At 39.2% G+C, this 20,540-nt stretch overlaps 2 protein-coding genes and 1 pseudogene across 3 annotated transcripts; 1 reads left to right on the top strand and 2 right to left on the bottom strand.

Annotated features, from left to right (window-relative positions):
* Positions 1-1,986: 1,986 nt before the first annotated feature.
* LOC143848214 (Glycosyl hydrolase family protein) lies at positions 1,987-7,348 on the top strand. Its single transcript, XM_077357098.1, has 6 exons — positions 1,987-2,489; positions 2,828-3,124; positions 3,834-4,003; positions 4,295-4,392; positions 5,112-5,876; positions 6,614-7,348. The coding sequence occupies exons 1-6, from the start codon at positions 2,085-2,087 to the stop codon at positions 7,198-7,200; spliced, it is 2,322 nt and encodes a 773-aa protein (XP_077213213.1). The 5' UTR covers positions 1,987-2,084; the 3' UTR covers positions 7,201-7,348.
* Positions 7,349-7,465: 117 nt separating this feature from the next.
* LOC143848215 (annexin D2-like) lies at positions 7,466-9,428 on the bottom strand. The gene is made up of 4 exons (XM_077357099.1): positions 9,303-9,428; positions 8,723-8,874; positions 8,416-8,634; positions 7,466-8,190 (listed from the first exon to the last, which is right to left on the bottom strand). Exons 1-4 carry the CDS (start codon positions 9,370-9,372, stop codon positions 7,645-7,647), a joined length of 987 nt encoding a protein of 328 aa, XP_077213214.1. The 5' UTR covers positions 9,373-9,428; the 3' UTR covers positions 7,466-7,644.
* Positions 9,429-11,002: 1,574 nt separating this feature from the next.
* LOC143849043 (pollen receptor-like kinase 2) lies at positions 11,003-14,065 on the bottom strand (annotated as a pseudogene). Its single transcript, XR_013235524.1, has 2 exons — positions 12,667-14,065; positions 11,003-11,750 (listed from the first exon to the last, which is right to left on the bottom strand). The product of XR_013235524.1 is annotated as a pollen receptor-like kinase 2 (transcript).
* Positions 14,066-20,540: the final 6,475 nt, after the last annotated feature.

Genomic DNA, 20,540 nt, shown 5'->3' with positions numbered 1-20,540 from the left:
TGGTTGCCAGGTTTTTTTTGTTCCTAAGAGTTATGTGGGAGAAAAAAATACCCTGGGAGATAGGTGGGAAAAAAAAGGTCCTAGAAGTATCCTGGTGGGCAACTATCCAAACCACTAGGTCTCATTGTGGGCAACTATGACCCAAAATTCTTCTCATAAAACGATCTGTAAGCCTTTGATTTACACCAACTAAATAGTTGATTAGAAAATAAATGAGACAGTGATCCACATTCATTAAGGAAATCTCTACAAATCGACAAATCGAACGGCCAGAATAGATTTTTAGATATGGCCCACACTAACGAGCAAATGGTTTGGATTACGGCTGCAACAGGGTCGGGTTGGGTCAGGTTTTTCAAAACCCTAGCCCAACCCTGAAACCCATTATCTCGGGAGTCAGGGCCGAAAAACCTCAACCCATTGCCTGCCCTACAAGGCTCAGGGCCCGCCCTGATTGGGCAGGGCGGGGCAGGCCCGGCCCTAATTTACCCTAGTGCAAATACCTGTTAAGAGTGCCAAAACTAAAGCAACCACTTATCATATAGAACAAAATGATCAATAAATAGAGAAGGGGAACAAAATAAGACAAAATGAATTCAACAACATGACGGGCAACAGAGACAATTAATAATAATAATAATCTAAAGAAACATCAATCCAAGATAACAGAAAACATTAGCAAAAGAAACATGCACAGATGGTTCAATTCTATACTAAAAAACTTAGGGTCGGGCCGGATCAGGGTACTCGAGGCATTGACCCAGAACCCGACCCGACTTGAGTTAGGGTCTAAAAAAATAAACCCTGACCCGCCCTCAGGGTTGGAAAATCCAGCCCTGACCCTGTTCGGGCTCAGGGCGGGTCAGGGCTGACAGGGCCAAACTTGCACCCCTAGTTTGAATGAATGTTAGAGAGGTCGTAAAATGAAGAGAGGGTGTGAATATCAAAACAAAGGGCTGCTCGTATAGTCCTCGGCATTTAAGGGTCTTCACATGGCCTCGACATGGAGAATGCTTTTTAGTATTTTCTCTCTCTAAATTATAGAAGGACAGGTCAAATTTGTGAACTGGTGGGGACCAACGTGGCCCACTCATCCTGTCGTATGTGTTTCTCCATCACGTACATTATCCCATAATTCAAAGTACTAATTTTAGCACCCCAAAGTTCTCCCGTGCTTCTCTTCTAATGTCCTAAAATACCCTTACCAAATCATGGAAAAAAGGCAAATTAAATAAAGGGAAAATGTGACTTTGCTAATTGCTACACACTTTTTTCCAACCCTCCCATTCTTTCAAACCTCTAGTCATCAATAGTTAAAACTTCTTAAAAAAAAATGAGGACTGCCATTATCAAAATATAGTGCACAGAAATAATGAAATCCGCCGACATCGATATGGGTATTAATGGATCCACTTTGGATCCGATCCAACTATGTCTGGTCACAATCAATTTCGACCCATTTATATTGATAGGTTGGGTCTCTTTCAGAGTTCATCTTGAATCCTAAATTTTGAGTTTAGATCACGAAACCAAGTGTCTTTTTCAAATATGAACGGAGCCGCCTCAAAGATTCGTCTGATTTCAAGACAAGAGAGTTGTGGTCCGAGGCAATGCATGGCAATCTCCGTACACAAGCATCTCGGAACATGCATCCCAGCTAGCCAACACCTTGAAGAATGCTTATGTCTCATTAGTTAATAGTTCCAATTCAGAGAGAATCCTCAATTAAACAAAAGGCTAAAAAATAAAATTTTGTTTCTGGCTAAATGAACAAACACATGGAGGGTATTTTGTACATTGGCATCTCCCATTAAATCTAACACTCCATCAGATTTTTTGGTCCTAGTTAGTTCATGATCCAAAATAATTTTAGACCATAGGATATGAATCCATTGGACACGGTTCGGACCTAGATGTTGTGCCTAAGTCCCATCCATTAAAATTTGAATCCCAGTACAGGGGGTATTCCTGTCAAGCAAATCCAACAAGGACAGACATGCAATTATCTTCTTGAAAGAGTATCTATATATAGATATGATATATCTTCATGACACTCTTCAATCTCTCAGTCAGGGGAAAGAAAAATGAGATTTTTTTTCGCCCATTCTCTTCTCCCTCTCTTCTTCATTCCTATAATATTTCTCAACTCGTGTTCTTCGACTCAGCCTCCATTTGCCTGTGACTCATCAGACCCATCAACTCGTTCCTACACCTTCTGCAAAACATCTCTACCCATCAGTCAAAGAGTCAAAGATCTCATCTCTCGTCTCACCTTAGACGAGAAAATCCCCCAGCTTGTAAACACAGCTCCATCCATTCCCAGACTCGGTATACCGAGTTACCAATGGTGGTCCGAGTCACTACACGGAGTCTCCAACTCAGGCCCCGGGATCCGATTCACCGGAACGATTCAATCCGCCACTAGCTTCCCTCAAGTCATTCTCACCGGAGCTTCATTTAATCCCCGTCTTTGGTATCGCATTGGACAGGTAAGAATAAGTTTATCTAACACAAGTACAAAACAAACAGATAATAAAAGAAGGATGCTGATATTTGCACTACAATGCTTTGATAATTGCACCAATTCACCTTGTCTTTTCCTTTTTAATTAGCTTCTGAGCTTTTTGGGAATTGTGTTAATTTTTTTTGGTGGGTATCCGGTATTGTGATAACTATCTGCTTTTTTTTACTATGATTTTCAGGCTATTGGAGTTGAAGCTAGAGCTGTTTATTATAACTATCTGTTTATTATGATTAGCAAAAAATGGTAGTGCCAATATCAGTACCCTAAAAGAACTATCTGATTTTTTTTAACTATGATTTGCAGGCTATTGGAATTGAAGCTAGAGCTGTTTATAATAACGGGCAAGCTAATGGAATGACGTTTTGGGCTCCTAATATTAATATTTTTAGAGACCCCAGATGGGGAAGAGGGCAGGAAACTCCAGGGGAAGACCCCATGTTGACTAGCAAGTATGCAGTTTATTATGTGAGAGGAGTGCAAGGAGATTCTTTTGAAGGAGGGAGATCAGATCATTTGAGGGCTTCGGCTTGTTGCAAGCATTTCACTGCTTATGATTTGGATAATTGGAAGGGAACCACTCGTTATGTCTTCAATGCTCGTGTAAGTATAGTTTGATTTATTGACTGTTTGGCCGAGGCTAAAGTTTACAATCCCCAAAGTATAGCTTGGTTTATTGGATTGTTTGGACGAGGCTAAAATTTATAATTCTCGAAGAAGGAGATTAGACCCTGAAACAATTAGTTGCTATTTCATTTCTTATTCTTAGAGGTCTAATAGTTTTAGGTTTTATTGTCCTGGTGATTGTGGGAAATAGAGTTGCTTTTCTTTTCCAATCTTTGTGTTCTTTTAATAATGGATGAGCAGTGGCTAAGAAGTTTTAATGATTGGAACCTGTGTTTTCTGTTTTCAATCTTGGTACATTGGCCTGGGTGAGCTTTTGCAAAGATGTTTTAAAGCTGGAAAGTGGGTTTTTTTGTTTCCAATCTTTGAATGCTTTTCTGGGTTTTTCTGCCTTTTTATGAATATAGAGTGAGCTGTGGTTCCATTTCAAAAAAAAAATTCCCATTTAAAAAAAAGAGTGAGCTGTGGTTGAGATGTATTACTGGTGGGAAAGTGGATTGTTTTCCAATCATGGAAATGCATTCTGGCCTTTTCTCCATTGTGCTTTTTCCTATGATGTTTTAATGGTGGGAAGTTTGGTCTTCTTTTTCCAGTCTAAGAAATCTCTACTGGGTTTTTCTTTTGAGCAAAGTGTTTCTATGTCACTGTGTTAAGATGTTCTTTTATTTTGTTTTTGTTTTTGTTTCAGGTCTCTCTGCAGGACTTGGCAGATACATATCAGCCTCCTTTCCGGAGTTGTGTTGAACAAGGTCATGCTAGTGGAATAATGTGTTCATACAATCGTGTAAATGGAGTCCCTAGCTGTGCAGATTTCAATCTCTTATCAAAAACAGCTAGAGCTGAGTGGGGTTTCTATGGGTAAGGACTTGAATGAGTGACCTCTTTTGTCTATGCTCTGTCATTTCATATCATTAAAGTGGGGGGTATTTTTGGGTAAGAGGAACGTTTATAAAAATCATATCATTCAAGTGGGGTTTATTTTTGGTCAGTCTGTGCCTTTTACATCACTTTTACCCTTGAAGTTAGGACATTGTTTCTTTTTGAGAAGAGGAATACTAATTTTAAAATCTGAAAGTTGAGGGTATTTTGGTAAAGTTGAAAGTGGACATGTAGCTATGTTAAATTTCTATTGGTGGTTTTCATGATCAGATACATAACTTCGGACTGCGATGCAGTTTCCATCATTCATGACGCTCAAGGCTACGCCAAAACCCCTGAAGATGCAGTCGGTGATGTCCTAAAAGCTGGTACGTACGTCGGTAGGAGTGGGACCCACTAAATGAAACTTGGTTCTGTTTTACTTTTTTCAATGATCCGAGCCATTCATTTCTTGGAGTTAGGGTTACCTCGTGTAATCATGAATGAATGGCTCAGATTTAGGGATGCCCCTGACTGCCCGCTGTCGTCTTTTTAAGGGTGTATTTTTTTAGGACAAGAGTCTCCTCATCTTTGACAAAATGACAAACATATCCCCACTTTATTAGGGTTTGGAATGATAGAACTTAGAAGGGCTCTTGGTGAGATAAGGGTGTCTGTAACTCTGTATGTTGTTTTCCTTTTCCTCCCTATTTGGCTGTTTTTGGGTCAATGTTATAAATATACACTTGTGTCAGGCTTGCCCCCACACAGTCCTCTAGTGTTGCCATTTGAGGCAAAATAGTAGATTTGTCATTTTATAAAAGTAATGGGGGCATTTTTGTCATAAAAAGGTTAATATAATATTGTATAGGTGGTGAATCAGGAAGGTCCTTTTCCTCCCTGGCACCTCACAATGACAAAAATGCCATCCCCCATGCTCAAGTAATTTTCTAAAAAAAATTTACCCTTCTTAGATGGCTAAAAATACAAAAGTAGCTTCACACTTCTCCCTTACACCAAATCGTCAGAATGTCAATATATTTGAATTTGAAGTGGTAGAAACTCTGAAAGTCTAATTGGTCTTTCTTTTCTAAAATAAATTTCTCAGGTATGGATGTCAACTGTGGTTCCTACTTGCTGAATCACACAAAAGCAGCAATTCAAAATAGAAAAGTCTCAGAGTCTGATATAAACAGAGCCCTTTATAACCTCTTCTCCATCAGAATGAGGTTGGGATTGTTCAATGGAGACCCCAAACAACAGCCTTTTGGTGACATTGGTGCAAACCATGTCTGCTCACATGAACATCAGAATTTAGCTCTAGAAGCCGCTCGCGAAGGCATAGTCCTGTTAAAGAATTCTGCTAAGCTTCTTCCATTATCAAGAACAAAAACCATGTCCATAGCTGTAATTGGCCCAAATGCAGACAACCCAAAAACACTCCAAGGAAATTACTTTGGCCCTCCATGTAAATCCATATCACCTCTTCAAGCATTGAAGAGTTATGCAAAGGACATTCAATATTACTCTGGGTGTGATTCTGTTGCGTGCAGTTCAGTTTCGATTGAGAAAGCTGTGGATGTGGCAAGATCAGTAGATTATGTGATTTTGTTCATGGGTTTGGATCAAACACAAGAAAGAGAATCACAAGATAGAGTTAATTTGGTTCTCCCGGGGAACCAACAGAGGCTCATCACTAGCATCTCAAGAGCTGCAAAGAGGCCTGTGGTGTTGGTGCTACTCTGTGGTGGTCCAGTCGATATTACATTTGCGAAATACAATCCGAAGATTGGAAGCATCTTGTGGGCTGGTTATCCTGGTGAAGCTGGAGGAATTGCACTTGCAGATACTATATTTGGAAACCATAATCCAGGTGAATTATCATCTACACATGGTTCTATCTTTTCAAGGAAATACAGATAGTCTTGATATTATCTTTTTTTTTTCTCGGTGTCTTGATATTATCTTATATTTGCTTTTCTAGAAAATAATTCTTTTCTTCATGTTGAAGTATAAATGATCAAATAGCACCAACTCTAACAGCTTAAGCTTTTGGAGTAATTGGTTCTTTCGCATGGTATTAGAGCTATTGCCTCACAGTAGGTCCTGGGTTCAAAACCCAATAAGTCCTTGATATTAAAAATTCATGTGTACGGCCAACCCAAAAAGAAGTGCCACATGTGAGGGGGAGTGTTGAAGTATAAATGATCCGATAACACCAATCATAACATCTTGAGATTTTGGAGTAATTGGTTGTTTCACACTTCATTCAAACCTCTCATTCAGGAAAACAAAAAATCTTGATTGTGTAGCCTTCTCTTGATTAACACCCATGTTTTGTTAAGCTTAATTGGCCAAACATATCAATTGAAGAAAAAAAAACAAAAAAACTCCCTTCTATTAGTCTTGGTACTGTTATATTTCTTTTCTAGAGAATACTTCCTTTCTTCTCTCAAATCCCTTCATTCAGAAGAAAATCTTCTTGATTGACACACATTTTTTTAAGATTAATTGGTCAAGTATATCATTTTGTGAGAAAAGAACAAAAAATACCCTTCTATTACTACAGAAATTCATGAACTTAATCACCAATTTCATGTTCTTATGCAGGGGGGAGATTACCCATCACTTGGTATCCCCAAGATTTCACCAAAGTACCCATGACAGACATGAGGATGCGAGCTGATCATGCGTCTGGCTATCCGGGGCGAACTTATCGATTTTATCGTGGCAGGGAAGTATTCAAATTTGGTTATGGCCTCAGCTATTCTACCTACTCATATGAATTCGTCTCAGTAACTAAAAGCCACATATTTTTAAACCAATCAATAAACCTTGAGGCAACTGAAAAGTCTACTGTCCCCAATTATGACACAATCAAGATGGGTGATGAATTTTGCAAAAGGGTGAATTTTTCTGCTGTCATTGGAGTAAAAAATCACGGGGAGATGCCCGGAAAGCACCCAGTGCTGCTTTTCTTACGGTGGTCTGAGATTCAACAGGGGAGCCCAACAAAACAGTTGGTTGGATTTCAGAGCGTGCATTTGGATGCAGGTGAAAGAGCTGAAATTGAATTTTTTTTGAGCCCTTGTGAGCACTTTAGTAGAACTGATGAGAATGGTTCCAAGGTGATGGAGGGAGGGTCTCATTTCTTGGTTGTGGGAGATTTAGAGTACCAGATTACTGTTGTAGTTTGAAATAGGAGAGAAGAAAAATCAAATTTAAAGCCACGTTGGGCAATCTATGGCCTATAGTATTGCCTTTTTTACTCTATCAAAGTCAGACTTCTTAGTGAAAAATCCACACTCTTATACCAGCTGAAATAAAAAGCAACATTTGGGTGTACTTCTTTTTCATCTTTATTGTTACTTCGTTGACTTTTGTTTTTGGTGAGTTGTTTGAAGAGAGTGGATTCTACAGAATAAACCCACCTCAAAGTAGGGAGCCAAAGCAAAATACAGGTGCAAAGTAATTATTTTGTATATTTTATTCATAACAAAGGTCAAACCATTTGGGTTACATTCTGATAGAGCCACCCTACCATCTATACAAACAGGCAGTCTTTATTTATCACCAGTTCTAGCTATTTACACAAACATGCTTGACGAAAGTGGCTATACTAAACTAAAAAACTTCCCCAATCAATGCTTAAGAAGTGCTATAAGAAAATCTGCTGCCAAGCCATTAGCTTTATCAGTGTTCGCGCCACTGCTGCTACTGCTGCCAGTGTTGAATTCATTTCTTACTAGGCTTTCTAGGGACCAACCAGTTTTGGCACTAAATAAATTGTTAATCTCTTTTATGTCGATACTCGATCGGGTAACAATGGTTTGGATAAGAACCTCTTGGGCATTGTTGTTTCTCAAAGCTCCTCGAAGTTTCTTGGTGAAGTGCTTCGCGGGGTACTGAATGGATTGAATTATGATGCGAAGTATCTTTCCAAATTCTCCGCACTTCTCTTGTTTAAGTGACTTGAATAATTCATGGCCATAGAGTTGTTTGTAGGAGTCAAGAATGGCTTTAAGTTGTCCAGTGCTTCTTAGGCTAAGGAGGGAAACAATGGTCTTCCGATCGATGGATTTTCCGCTCTCCATTGCTTCATAGATCACCTTTGCGTCACACATTGCCATACTCATGTCTACTCTAGCACCACTGATACCACTTGAGTTTAAAATCGCCAGCAATATCTAAGTACAGAACGAAAGGGTAAGTGTGTAAAGTTAAGATTTTCACTAATCTTGAATGTGATTACAATTAATCCTAAATGGTTCTTATATAGAGCACATGCGATTATAAGGATAAACATAAGGATAATGAAAATCCTAATCTAACATTACTACCTAATCACTGCATCTAACACCCTAGTAGCAAATGACCTGGTTATTGTTTGATGATATTATTTAAGAGCTTACCTCTTTCAAATTACCCTTTGTTTTGGTGGCGAGATCCTGCTCAATGTTGGAATTATATCGAGCACGGTAGGCTTGCTTGACAGATCGAAGATCCGATGGAAGGCGAGTGCACACGATTGTAGTTAGGATGTCGGGGTCCACACTTGAACCGAAAAGGGCTCCTCGCAGCATCTCCGCATCACGCTCATGTGGTTCTCTCATGTGAAGATACGCCACCCTCTGTATGTCCTCAATCAAGCCTAGCTAAATATATTATTCAAACCAAGATAGTAGAATTTGAATTTTAAACATCTATTTAAAGGCTTACAGTGAATTTGTTCGTCCTTTGAGCAGTGAATAGGAGGTGAAGAAGGTCATGGTTGTAAAGAGCAGAGTAAATGTGTCGAATAAGTTTCAGCTCTTCCAAATTTTTACTTGCAAGAATCTCCACAAGCTTTTGGTTGTTAATTGAACCATTCCCTGGTTTTATGGAAAACAGTACTTAAATTTTTTTCTTATAATCATCCAATTAACTTAGAAGGCTATGGAAAAGAAAAGGGGTAGACCCATGTAGTTCCAACAAAAGTACACATTTGTATATCTATAATCGACAAGGCGATTACCTAGTGTGAGTCAAGCAAACTGAAATTATACTGTGAGAGTAGAGATCACAACCATCCGATCAGGCGTGGGCACATTGGCTGAGCGACATTAATAACCAAATCAAGATCAGATGGTCATGATTTCATCTCACATTGAATATCAGATTGATGTAGTCACACCAAGATCATTCCTCTTTAATTAGTTGTGCTTGTGTTAAAGCAAAAACCACCCTTAATGGGTTTGTTAACCAACTACTTGTATATACAAAAAGAATGTTTAAAGATTGAGATAGAATGTGGGTTTACCAGAAAAATATAAGTGAAGGTACTGGCAATCCAAAGCGTATTTCTTATTGAGTTGCACAGTAGCATCCATTTCTAAGGCACGCAAATGGAAAATTTTATGTACCACTTGAGAGGCTCAAAACCCACATTTATACTAGAATACAAAGCTCTGTCTGTCGTTAATACAGGGAATATAACTTTTTCGAAAAGCATCATAGAAAGGAGAGAATCACATCAAAGTCTTACATGAGAACTTATCCCAAAGTCCAGTTTCAGCAGCAATCTTCTCAATGCATTTCGCTTTCTTAATAAACTTTTCAATTTAATATAAGCGAACTTACGCACTTAAACAACACATTTCAACATCAGTACTTCAACATTCCCATGGAATCGTAAGGTGAAAAAAACTCTAAATCATAAACCCTTAATTCATCAAATGAGACCAGCTTGATGTGAGTGCTGTTGAGAATGATAGAAACAGCATAGAAGCATATGGCATCAATTAATACATGTGATTCCCTAGCAGGAGAGCACTAACTCAAGTCAGTGCTTTGTTATGTCTGAAGGTGACAACTACAAATCCAGGGTCCTTTTTGCACCCCTTAACATGGCTGGAACAGTGGGTCCCATCTTTATGGTTGTGGTCACAAAAATTAAGTGGGTGTTCTGAATACTATCCTGAAAAATGCCAATTCCCATGTATGATTTAGAGGTTTGCTCTCTTTTTTTTTTTTTGGACAAGGTACATGATTTAGAGTAATAAGTCAAGTCCAACTATCAAACGATTCTAATAAGTCAGCAAGACACCAAGTGTCGCTGTACAGTAGCAAACGAAGATCATCAGAGATTCATCATAATAATTAGGCCCTGTAAGTTTAAGATTATTGCAACCGATTGCGAGTCTAAAACCAATTATTGAGCTCAAAATTGCATATAATTTTGAGCCCAATAATTGGTTTTGGACTGGCAATCAGTTGACATAATCTAAAACGAACAGGGCCTAAAGGTTATGGCACACAACTTGTTCTCAATCAAATATTTAGGTAAAATGTTTAATTATAAGGTTGACAATGCCTATTCCTGGTTCAAATTGATTGAATTAGTGGGGCCTTTTTGAACCCCATCCCATGCTAAATATGAAAAGCGTTTGTCCTTTTTAAACCATTATCGTGTTTTTATTGAGTTTTAATCATTTTATTGCATTTAATGGCACTTTAGGTTCAAGAAACAATAAACTACATGTAGCATGTGATTAACAAACAATCAAGAGATAAAAGAGAAAAAAAACAATGAGGAGAAATTGGATCGAGTGTAGAGCCTTTTGGTTCTCTTCCAGCATGTTAGGAGATCAACCAATAGTAATGCGGATATGTTGGCCCAGGTTTCTCCCCCTTTTCTCCTTAATATTCTCTGTCATTCAAAAAAAGACAAAAAGGAAAGTGCTAGCAAAATGGGAATCCGTTTTGATTAAAAGGACGGGGATCAATTATTGGTGCCACTTACACCAAAAAGGCATTGAAGAGCGCTCGAATCTCCATAAAACACAATTAATACAGTGAAAATGATCTAATCAGATGTCATTTCCACTGTTGTCTTTATTTTATAGGCGGGATTCGGTTTTCAAAGTATTTTCCATTTTTTTTATTGAGCTCAATGTCTCTCGACAAAAAAATGGCATAAATTGTCTTAGAAACATTAATCGTAAATATAAGTAGGTAACATCGTTTGGGACTAAGAACAATCCCATGACAGATTTTAGGGACTGTAACATCATTAAATGCAAGTGATCTAGTACTAATCAAGGCTTAGGATTTTCTCTCATCTTCTACTATTCCATAACCACTGGTTGACATCAACCTTCAGTGAGGGATCGATCAAACGTGTCATAGGAATTGTCCTCGGCATCACTGATTGTTATGTCTTCTACATCCCTCAGCACCTCAATCATCTTCGGCCGCTTCTCCGGCGACTTCTCGCAACAACGGAGTGCAATTTGTAGCAATTTTAGCATTCCTTCTGAGGCATTACTCTGCACAGAGATCTCCAAATCGAAAATCTCGTCCGTCCATTCTTCTCTAACAGCTCTTTGAACCCAATTGCATAGATCCAAGCCGTCGACTCCTTGAGGAGCAGAGTGAGTACTCATTCTACCTGTTATGATCTCTAGGATAAGGATACCATAACTCCACACATCTGATTTCCTTGAAATTCTACGCCGGTTTTGACACTCAGGTGATTTGTATGAGACTATTAGTTGGGCCGCGGAGATAGAGATCAATGAACAAAAGCCGTAATCCGAAACCAAAGGATTGTCATTCTCCCCAAGAAGTACATTTGAGGACTTTAAGTTCCCATGGATAATGGAGGTCTTGCTTTGGATATGCAGAAATGTCATTGCTCGTGCGATACCTAAGGCCACTGATAGCCTTGAATTCCATTTGAAAGGAACTCGATTGTAGCCTCTATGCCCTGTATCAATGTTTATTGAAAAATTGACGATTGGTTAAAGAAGATTTGAGATGAGAGAGAACAACAGAATATTCATCTTTGTTGAAAATACTAATTTATTAGTATAGTTCCAACTGAGGATTAGTGCAATTAGCTATTTTTGAAAATACTGTGAAGATCTAAAAATGATTGACAGATTGGGAGTGGTAAAAACATGATGAATGGCAAGGATGGGCATTACTAATCCATTGAACAAGTATTTGTGGAACAACCAATTACTCTAAAAGCTCAAGATGTTAGAGTTGGTGTTATTTAATCATTTTTATACGTCAATACTTCCCCTCACACGTGGGTCCTCTTTTTTGGGTTGACTGTACATGTGGATTTTTTTTATATATTAAGGAGTTGGTGGGTTTTGAAACCAGACCTACCATGTGGTATGCCATGGTTAACATTGTATCGGGGCGATTGTCTCACGGCAGGTCCTGGGTTCAAAACTCAGCAAGTCCTTGATATTAAAAACCCATGTGCACGTGAAGTTTAGAATTTTTCAAAGAGTACAATGGGCCCATTTCATAGGATTATCCTGAGCTTTGTTTATACTTTAGACCACAATGTAAATAGGCTGTTCTATGTAAATCATCTCAATGCAATGTTCCTATCGCCCTGATCTGCAGGGGGACAGTACATTATAGAAAACCATTTAGATCGGAGGATTATGATCATCCCATGAAGATGAATTACGGGGTACAGCCTATTTATGTTGTGGCCATACAAATGAATGGTTTGGATCATCCTATGAAGTGCCCCCCCCCCCCTCCCCTGTACTTTTTGAAAAATACTAGACCATGGGCAGACAGGCATAAAATCATTGCATATTACATACTTTTACAATATTCTAGGGTTAAAGTTGAGGAGTATGCAACAGTAAACTAACCATGGATACGATTGAACAGACTTCCATTCCTTGCATATTCGCAAACCAACAACTTCTCATCTTTGGACTCATAATAAGCAAGCAATGGCAACAAATTGGGGTGCTTCAGTTCCGCGAGCACCCTCATATGATTTTCGAATTCGCCGCTGCTAAGGGGAATAAGATCACTTAGCCGCTTAACAACTAATGCCAATCCATTATTCAATATTGCCTTATAACAAGCTCCAAAATTCCCTTCCCCCAACCCCTCCGCCGAAGCTTTTAAAAGATCACCAAGCTCGAAACCCCCCGCGTCACCCAAAAATGTAAGCTCCTCTCTCTCTTCCTCTCTAACAATTTTCTTCTCCCTTCTCTCCGCCTTCTTCTCATTCTTGTTCTTGTTCTTCTCTATTTCATATACTAATTCCTCTCTAACAATTTTCTTCTCCCCTCTCTCCGCCTTCTTCTGATTCTTGTTCTTCTTCTTCTCTATTTCATATGCTAATTCCTCCTCCTCCTCATTCTTGTTCTTCTCTACTTCATGTACTAACTCCTCTCCCTTTATGGAGTTCTTCTTCTTATAGTAAACAAAGGCGAGCAAGAAGACTAAAACAAGGACAATAACATCCAACACAACCACAATGGCCACCAAAGAAGACCCAGTAAACATCTTAAACTTCTTCTTCTTCTTCTTCTCCTCCTCGTGTTGATTGACCTGTAATTCTGTGTGGTGGCCCGGACATACGGCTCGAGAAGGTGGGCCACACAAGCCCGGATTGCCGATGTACGAAGACATGCTAAAGGATTGAAGAACATGAGTTGCCGGAATGTCACCGGATAAATTATTATTGGCAACACTAAACTCTCTCAAGCTCGATTGATTGAACGAGGGAATCGAACCCGTCAAGGAATTGTCATGGAGTTCTAATGATTCCAAGGAATCAAGACCAAGTAACGAAGGCGAGATGGGCCCACTGAACATGTTATTCGATAGATCAACATGTGTCAATCTCCCATTGGCTGAGAAGTCCATGAGATTTCCTGAGATGTAATTGTTCCTGAAGTTGAGGAGAGTAAGTTGACTAAGGTTGACCAAGGCATTTGCTTTGACCTGACCGGTCAAACCCAGATCCGGCAGTGAAATTCCGGTGACTCTACCATTAATGCATGAGATTCCATACCACCAAGTACGTGAATCGTTCATGTAGCATTGTAGACCATTCCATTTACGATTAAGGAAAGGGTTATTGAAGGCATATTTTAGAGCATAGAGGGCATCCCTTTCCTGTCCCGTGTAGTCACCGAGCACTATTTGTGGGAAAAATATAAGGAGAAAGATCAGGAGATAGATATCTAAGGTTAGGGTTTTGGGCCTCTCCATGTCTCTAGGGCAATGAAAGTTACATGGGTTTCTTTAGAGAGGAAGACGTCTCTAAGAAATTAAAGAAAAAAGGTTCTCGTTCCAGCTGCCATTTTCATAGGGGAAAACGAAAGACACAAGGAGCTTTTGAACTGTTTTTCTTGTCTTATTGAGAATACAATGAGAAAGCTGTAGATGTACATTTATTTAGAGGCTTGAGCTGTGCTAATAGGTTGTTTTTTTGTCCCTTTCTTTCTTTGGCAATAATTTTGGCATTGGTTTTGTGGGCTTGGAGGGTGGAGACATGGAATGAAAGAAGACAAGAAAGGTTGTCTTTTGTTTATGCATTCGTTAATATCCACTTGGGTGGGCTGTGGCACTACAGCAAAGATGCCCGACCAAGTTCAAATCAGACAATCAAAGAAGATTAGAGTTCTTAAACTAAAAATAAGTGTCTAAGATATCATTGAAACAGAACCATTGGACAAGATGGGCCCCATATGGTACCAATAAAGTAAATTAGGAGAAATCAAAACAGATTGAAGGATACAAGAAATGAGGAAAATGATTGTGCGGTCAAGCGCATATAGCTTATATGCGCTCGAGGGCACAAAACTCATGTGGGCCCACATTGTTAGGATGATCCAAAGCATTCATTAGAAAGGCCTTCACATAGATAGGGTGTGTACAAAAAATCAGCTCTATGGGATCATCCTAACCCATAGGATCTGCCCATTTTGCCCTCCACTTTTGGATGGGTTAGGATGATCCCATGGAGCTGATTTTTTGTACACACCTTATCTATGTAATGGCGTTGCAAATGAATGGTTTGGATCACCACAAAAAATGCGGCACCCATGTGTTTGGGCCCTCGAGCGCATATAAGCTTACATGCGCTCGAGCGCACAATCATTTTCCTCATAGGAAATATAGGCATTGCTGCAATATAATTCAATAGAGAGCCAAAAGAAGATCTGTGACTATAATTAGACTACTAGAAGAGCCATCAGAGTGAATATAAAGAGAACGAGGCTTTCCGATCAAGCACATCAAAGAAAAATAAAAAAGACCAAAGTAACACTAGTGAAATTCTAAAATTCAATGCGCGGATGCACTCCTCTCGTTGATCACTTTCTGGTGATAATCCTGATTTGATAGACCAGGCCCTGTACAACCTTTGATCCAGGTTGGAAGCCATATATGATCTAATCTGATCCATACGATCATCGATCCTAAGATAGGCCTTGCCTCTCAAATACCTTTTGTTTCCTGTTCAAATTCCCAAGAAGGAGAAAAAGCCCTTAGTTCTGTTAGAATATGTGTGTGAGATCCAACGGTTGGATTGGATTAAGATCTCACCGTTGGATCATCTTAGAGGTAGATTGGGTAAGTTGGCTAAATGAAGCAACTAGATAAATTAGCCAAGTGGATTAGAAGAGGCAAGCAAGAGAGATTAGAAAAGTAGATTTGATTAGGTAGATTTGATTAGGATTATTTCCTTCTATAATTATCTTAATTTCATTCTATGTTTATCATGTAAGTGCTCTATATAAGCACACCTTGAGATTATTGTAAAGCATCCAAGAAATACAAGATTAGTGAAAATCTCCAAAAATTCTTCATGGTATCAGAGCAGGTCGATCGGACCTAGCCTTTGAGCACAACCTTAGGGAGCTCGTCATCCGGCGGACAGCGATTCCGCAGCCGTTCGCCCGGCAATCATCTTTCTCAAGAATGCTTTGTCGTTTTTTTTTTTTTTTTTCAATTTTCCTTTTCTTAGTTTTGTTGCCCAATCGATCTACACCATGTCTCAACTCTCAGATTTTTCGATGCGCACAGTCTCTGCATCTTCCTATTCTTCTTCTTTCGGTGTTGCTCTGCATCTACCAGCAAAGTTCTCTGTCAGATTTTCCATCACGCCATCTTTGTCACTTCCGGAAGCCGTAGATTCAACGTCTGTTTCTTACCCGCCCCAACAACGTGCGTGAAAAAGGAAGAAGGTGAAAATAAAACCCATATGTTCTTATTAGTACACCCACTAATTTGACTTCACACAACCCCTCTTTCCTCGTCTTATTGTAATTTATAAACGGGGTTGTTTCTCAGTGGGTTGCGAACTTGCGATAGTCAATGGAACGTGATCCCTTTTCATTTTCACTCCTCCTCTTTGTTATGTGCATCTCACTATTCTACCTCAAAACTTGTTATTGACACCCCTACTATTTTAATCCCTCTCTTATGCAAAATATAACACCCCAAATTTGATATTTACACCACCCGAAAATTGTTTGTTTTGAGGGTGGTCTCAGTAGACAGTAGCGCTGATAGTTTACTAAAAATAAAAAAAAGCCGTTCTTTTTCTTACATTTTTTTTTCCTAACTATTTCAGTTGAGGTGCTTCAGTTCATTAAGGTATATGCCTCGGATCCTTGGGGTGCGTGCCTAAAATAGTGCTGTACTCGGTTGAGGTGCGTCGGTTTGAGGTGCGTGCCCCAGAGTAGTTTCGAATTCCCATGAGGATCGGTATTCTAAAACCGACCCATGTTGTCTTGCCCATTGTGGCCATTTCTTGCTCATTCTGGCATCGGTCCATAGTGACCCATATCTACTCGCCCACCAAGGCTTGAGTATCCTCTAGCCCCATCGAGGCTATGATCTAATGGCTTTTAAGCCCTCTTCGTGACAAAATGTCAAGCGGCATCTTCTTTGGCAACCATCATCAATCATCATTGGCAGCAACATCAATCTTTATCAGAGGATCTTCGTCATCGACTTCTGGAAGTGTGCATCAAATCGGTTGATTTTGATTACATTTGTAATTTGAGGAATTCTATTGTATTGGGTTTTTTTTTATTATTGTCAAACGTATATCGATTTTCAATCCATATACGTTTGAGGGGGCATGTTAGAATATGTGTGTGAGATCCAACGGTTGGATTGGGTTAAGATCTCACCGTTGGATCATCTTAGAGGTAGATTGGGTAAGTTGGCTAAATGAAGCAACTAGATAAATTAGCCAAGTGGATTAGAAGAGGCAACCAAGAGAGATTAGGAAAGTAGATTTGATTAGGTAGATTTGATTAGGATTATTTCCTTCTATAATTATCTTAATTCCATTCTATATTTATCGTGTAAGTGCTCTATATAAGCACACCTTGAGACTATTGTAAAGCATCCAAGAAATACAAGATTAGTGAAAATCTCCAAAAATTCTTCAAGTTCTGCTCTTCAAAGATCAGTGATTAAGAAGGTCACTCTTCTACTCGCCTAGAACAATTGAATAAACTTTCCGTAGGCATGAAAAAATAAATGTGAATGATTTTTTCAATTGAAAGCGATTAAAATTTCTTGTGATCAATTTTTTGGCTTTATGAAATTTTCATGATTATTGTATAACAACTATTATTAGCACTACCATGTTTGGATGACAACCTTATTTGAGCTCTTCTTTCATAATTTAACCAGCTGTCAATGGGTATTACATTTTCAAAAAAGATTTCAGCAGCCCATTAAAAATGAACAACAAGGTGAGTTCATCTTGTTATCAAAACATGGTAGTGGGAATATCACTAGTCTTTTTCAAATGTCTCCCTTAATTATATTCGTTGTCTTTTGGCTCTATAATATGGTGCAAAATGATAACTTGTCTACAAGAAAGTTAAATTCCCCTTGAATCTTATTCTGCATCCAGCGGCTATGCTTCCTAAAACCATAACCCTGGTCCGGCCAAAGCTGTTCTCTCGTATGGACAAAGTCACCCCCCCTGAACCTCTCTCTCTCTCTCTCTCTCTCTCTCTCTCTCTCTCTAACACTCATGAGGAGCTAGCATTTTATGAAAAACATAGAGCCTTGTATAGTGATTATAAGGAAAAACCGTTAAAATTTATCTTCGGCTGCCAAATCTTAGATAACGCTCTCATAGCTAACTAATGAAGTGCTGACCTCTATGCTAAATTGGGAAGGAAAGGAGTGGTTTGCAAGTTGGAAATGAAAAAGGCTTGACATAGTGAAATCAGAAATGGGAATGTTTGGATTATTTGCTTTGTAGAATGAGTTGTGGAACAAGGTGGGGATCGATGATGAGATGTGTTTCCTTAGCTTGGTTCTCTAGTTTGGTTAATGACTCTTCTGAAGGCTTTATTAAGTCGTCTCGGGGCTTGAGGAAGGGCGATCCCCTTTTCTCTTTTATTTTTCTTTCTAATGGTTGTTGTAGAATCACTGAGTAGAATGTCAAATAAAGGAAGAAGAGATTTGATTGAAGGCTTCAATATACAAAATCAGAATTGGGAAGCTTTTCACCTTCAACTCACCAATGACACTTTGATAATCAATATGTCAGACGATGATAAAATCCTTAGCCTCAAATCTATCTAGTGTTGTTAGGAAGTAGTGATATGTCAAAGGTCTAATTGCAGAAAATAAAATTAATTGTTTGGTATCCACTTGGACGAAGCAGAGAAAGTCAGTTAGGTTGGTAGGCCTTTTTGGATTGCTCTGTAGAAGAGTTCCCTTCCACGTATCTAGGCCTCCCTCTTGGAATTGGATGACCAAAGAACGGGGGCATGGGAAGGATAGACAGAAAACTCTCAACTTGGAAGCGAGATCTTGTATCGCTTAGGGAAAGAATCAAGTTAATTAAAGCCATGCTATCCAAAGGTATTTTTTGTGAGGAGGCACGGATGACAAGAAAAAGATGCATTTAGTTAGCTAGATGGAAGTATGCAGGCCTATTAACGCTGGAGGGATTGAGAGAAGTTAATAAAGCATTGCTTGCAAAATGGTTGTGGAGATTTAGAGAGGAGAGCTAGAGAGGAGAGCTCTCATCGATGGACAAAGTTATTTGAAATGAAATATGACACATGCTCTGGTAATTGGATCTCCGATGATAAATATAGACTTAGAGCTTTAAGGATTTGGAGGGATCTCTTGAGGCAAAGATACAAGTTTCAAGAAGGTATCTGATTCGAAGCATACAATGGTGACAATGTTGAGTTTTGGAGGGACAAGGGGTGCTTCGATGTGCCCCTCATGGATCTCTTTAGAGCGTCTTTGAATATTGAAGCTTTTGCGCAGGAATGTTTTGTGAGGGAAGGAGACAAGTTGTCTTGGAAAATCGAATTCAGGCGGAATTTCTTTGATTTGGAAGTGGACAAGGTTGCTAATATGACACCTCTTGGAGTCCTGCTACATTAGGAAATCTAGTAGAGATAAAAGGGTTTGGATATTGAACTCCTGTGGAGTCTTCTCTGTGACATCATTCTACCTCTATCTTGCTCCTCTTCGTCACTAATATCTAGTGTTTGGAATGTTCCGGCCCCACATAGAGTCTCTGCATTCGAATAGACTTCCTTCCAGAAAAAGATCCGGACGATTGATCACCTCCACTGCTGCCATATGCTTATCATTGACCACTGCACGCTTTGTGTAGGAGAGGGAAAATCAGTAGACCATATGTTCCTTCATTGTGCTGATCCTCTAAGAAAAGTGAAGTTCTGCAGAGTCACAAAGATCTTGATCCCCGAAAAGACTAAGGTGGTTCCAAGGCGAGGGGAGTATCCCGGTTTTTTAACACAAGCCACTTTCTTTCCTTTAAAAGATGCAAAAGGTGTTGTGTTGATACCGTCCAAACCCTTTTTTTTTTTTATCAAAACGTAACGAATTGACCGACTCACTCCGGGATAGAACACATTTGAAACCTGCCTCTGAAACAAAAGATTTGTATTGATAGACATGTCCAGCCGATGAAAAAGATGTTTTAAGGGCCCATACTATCTGTCCATTTCACGAGAAAAGGGGGCCAACAGGCATAGTTAAATAGGCTTGGGCACCCCGGTCGTCGAGTCAGAAAGGAGCGTAGCTCGCTCTACCGTCAATGATATTCACGGGGAACATGAGTTGTCACGATAGGAAAGAGAAATCACTATAAGGAACCAACGATTCTCTCTTCTTAAACAACCTATATCCTCCACACTTAACAAGCATTTGACAAATCATCCAACCCCGAGCAATCTTAGTAATTGGTGAGGGTTAGGTCGTTAGCTGGTATTTGTTTAGTCATTCAGATATAGAGCCGTTTAGTAAAAGTTTAGATAGATTTGAGATTTCTTACATAATTGGTAAATCTTGCGGATCTCTCCGATCTCTTACGTAGTTGGTTCTTCATGCCTTAGCCAAGGAAATGTATGATTTTATGGAAGCTGGTTTTGTTGGCCTTTTTGTTTGGGTCCTCTGGAATGAAAGGGAGACTTGTACTTTTAAGAATGTAGTTAGAAATGCTACTTCATTATCCATGATTATTTCTCGAGTCATACATGGGGTAGAATCGTTTCTAGCTTCAAGTTGTATTCAACGTCAGATATTAGACATTGTTGGAAAGAGATTTGCTTGAGTAAGGATTGTGAGGAGATCTTAGCTACCAGATGGATCTTAATGGCTAAAGTTAAACTTCATCGGCTCTAACTTGGGTAATCCGGGATCGACGGACATTGGAGGCCTTCTAAGAGATGAAACAAGTTCGACCAAATGGGCCTTTTTT

The sequence above is a fragment of the Tasmannia lanceolata genome, unplaced genomic scaffold (assembly GCF_043159265.1).
Source record: "Tasmannia lanceolata isolate RefF3 unplaced genomic scaffold, GAP_Taslan_0.1 ptg000016l, whole genome shotgun sequence".
Lineage (NCBI taxonomy): Eukaryota > Viridiplantae > Streptophyta > Magnoliopsida > Canellales > Winteraceae > Tasmannia > Tasmannia lanceolata.
The sequence above is the reverse complement of the archived record's forward strand: the minus strand, read 5'-3'. Positions and strand labels throughout refer to the sequence as shown.

What these genes read in the sequence shown, in the direction of transcription:
- LOC143848215 (XM_077357099.1), bottom strand. Translation starts at nt 9,372, where the DNA reads ATGGATGCTACTGTGCAACTCAATAAGAAATACGCTTTGGATTGCCAG. An exon ending in CCTTCACTTATATTTTTCTG is followed by an intron (nt 8,875 to 9,302) that starts GTAAACCCACAT and finishes CCATAAAACCAG; the next exon opens with GGAATGGTTCAATTAACAAC. An exon ending in AAAGGACGAACAAATTCACT is followed by an intron (nt 8,635 to 8,722) that starts GTAAGCCTTTAA and finishes GAGGACATACAG; the next exon opens with AGGGTGGCGTATCTTCACAT.
- LOC143848214 (XM_077357098.1), top strand. Translation starts at nt 2,085, where the DNA reads ATGAGATTTTTTTTCGCCCATTCTCTTCTCCCTCTCTTCTTCATTCCT. An exon ending in GCTGAGTGGGGTTTCTATGG is followed by an intron (nt 4,004 to 4,294) that starts GTAAGGACTTGA and finishes TTTCATGATCAG; the next exon opens with ATACATAACTTCGGACTGCG. An exon ending in ATTTGGAAACCATAATCCAG is followed by an intron (nt 5,877 to 6,613) that starts GTGAATTATCAT and finishes GTTCTTATGCAG; the next exon opens with GGGGGAGATTACCCATCACT.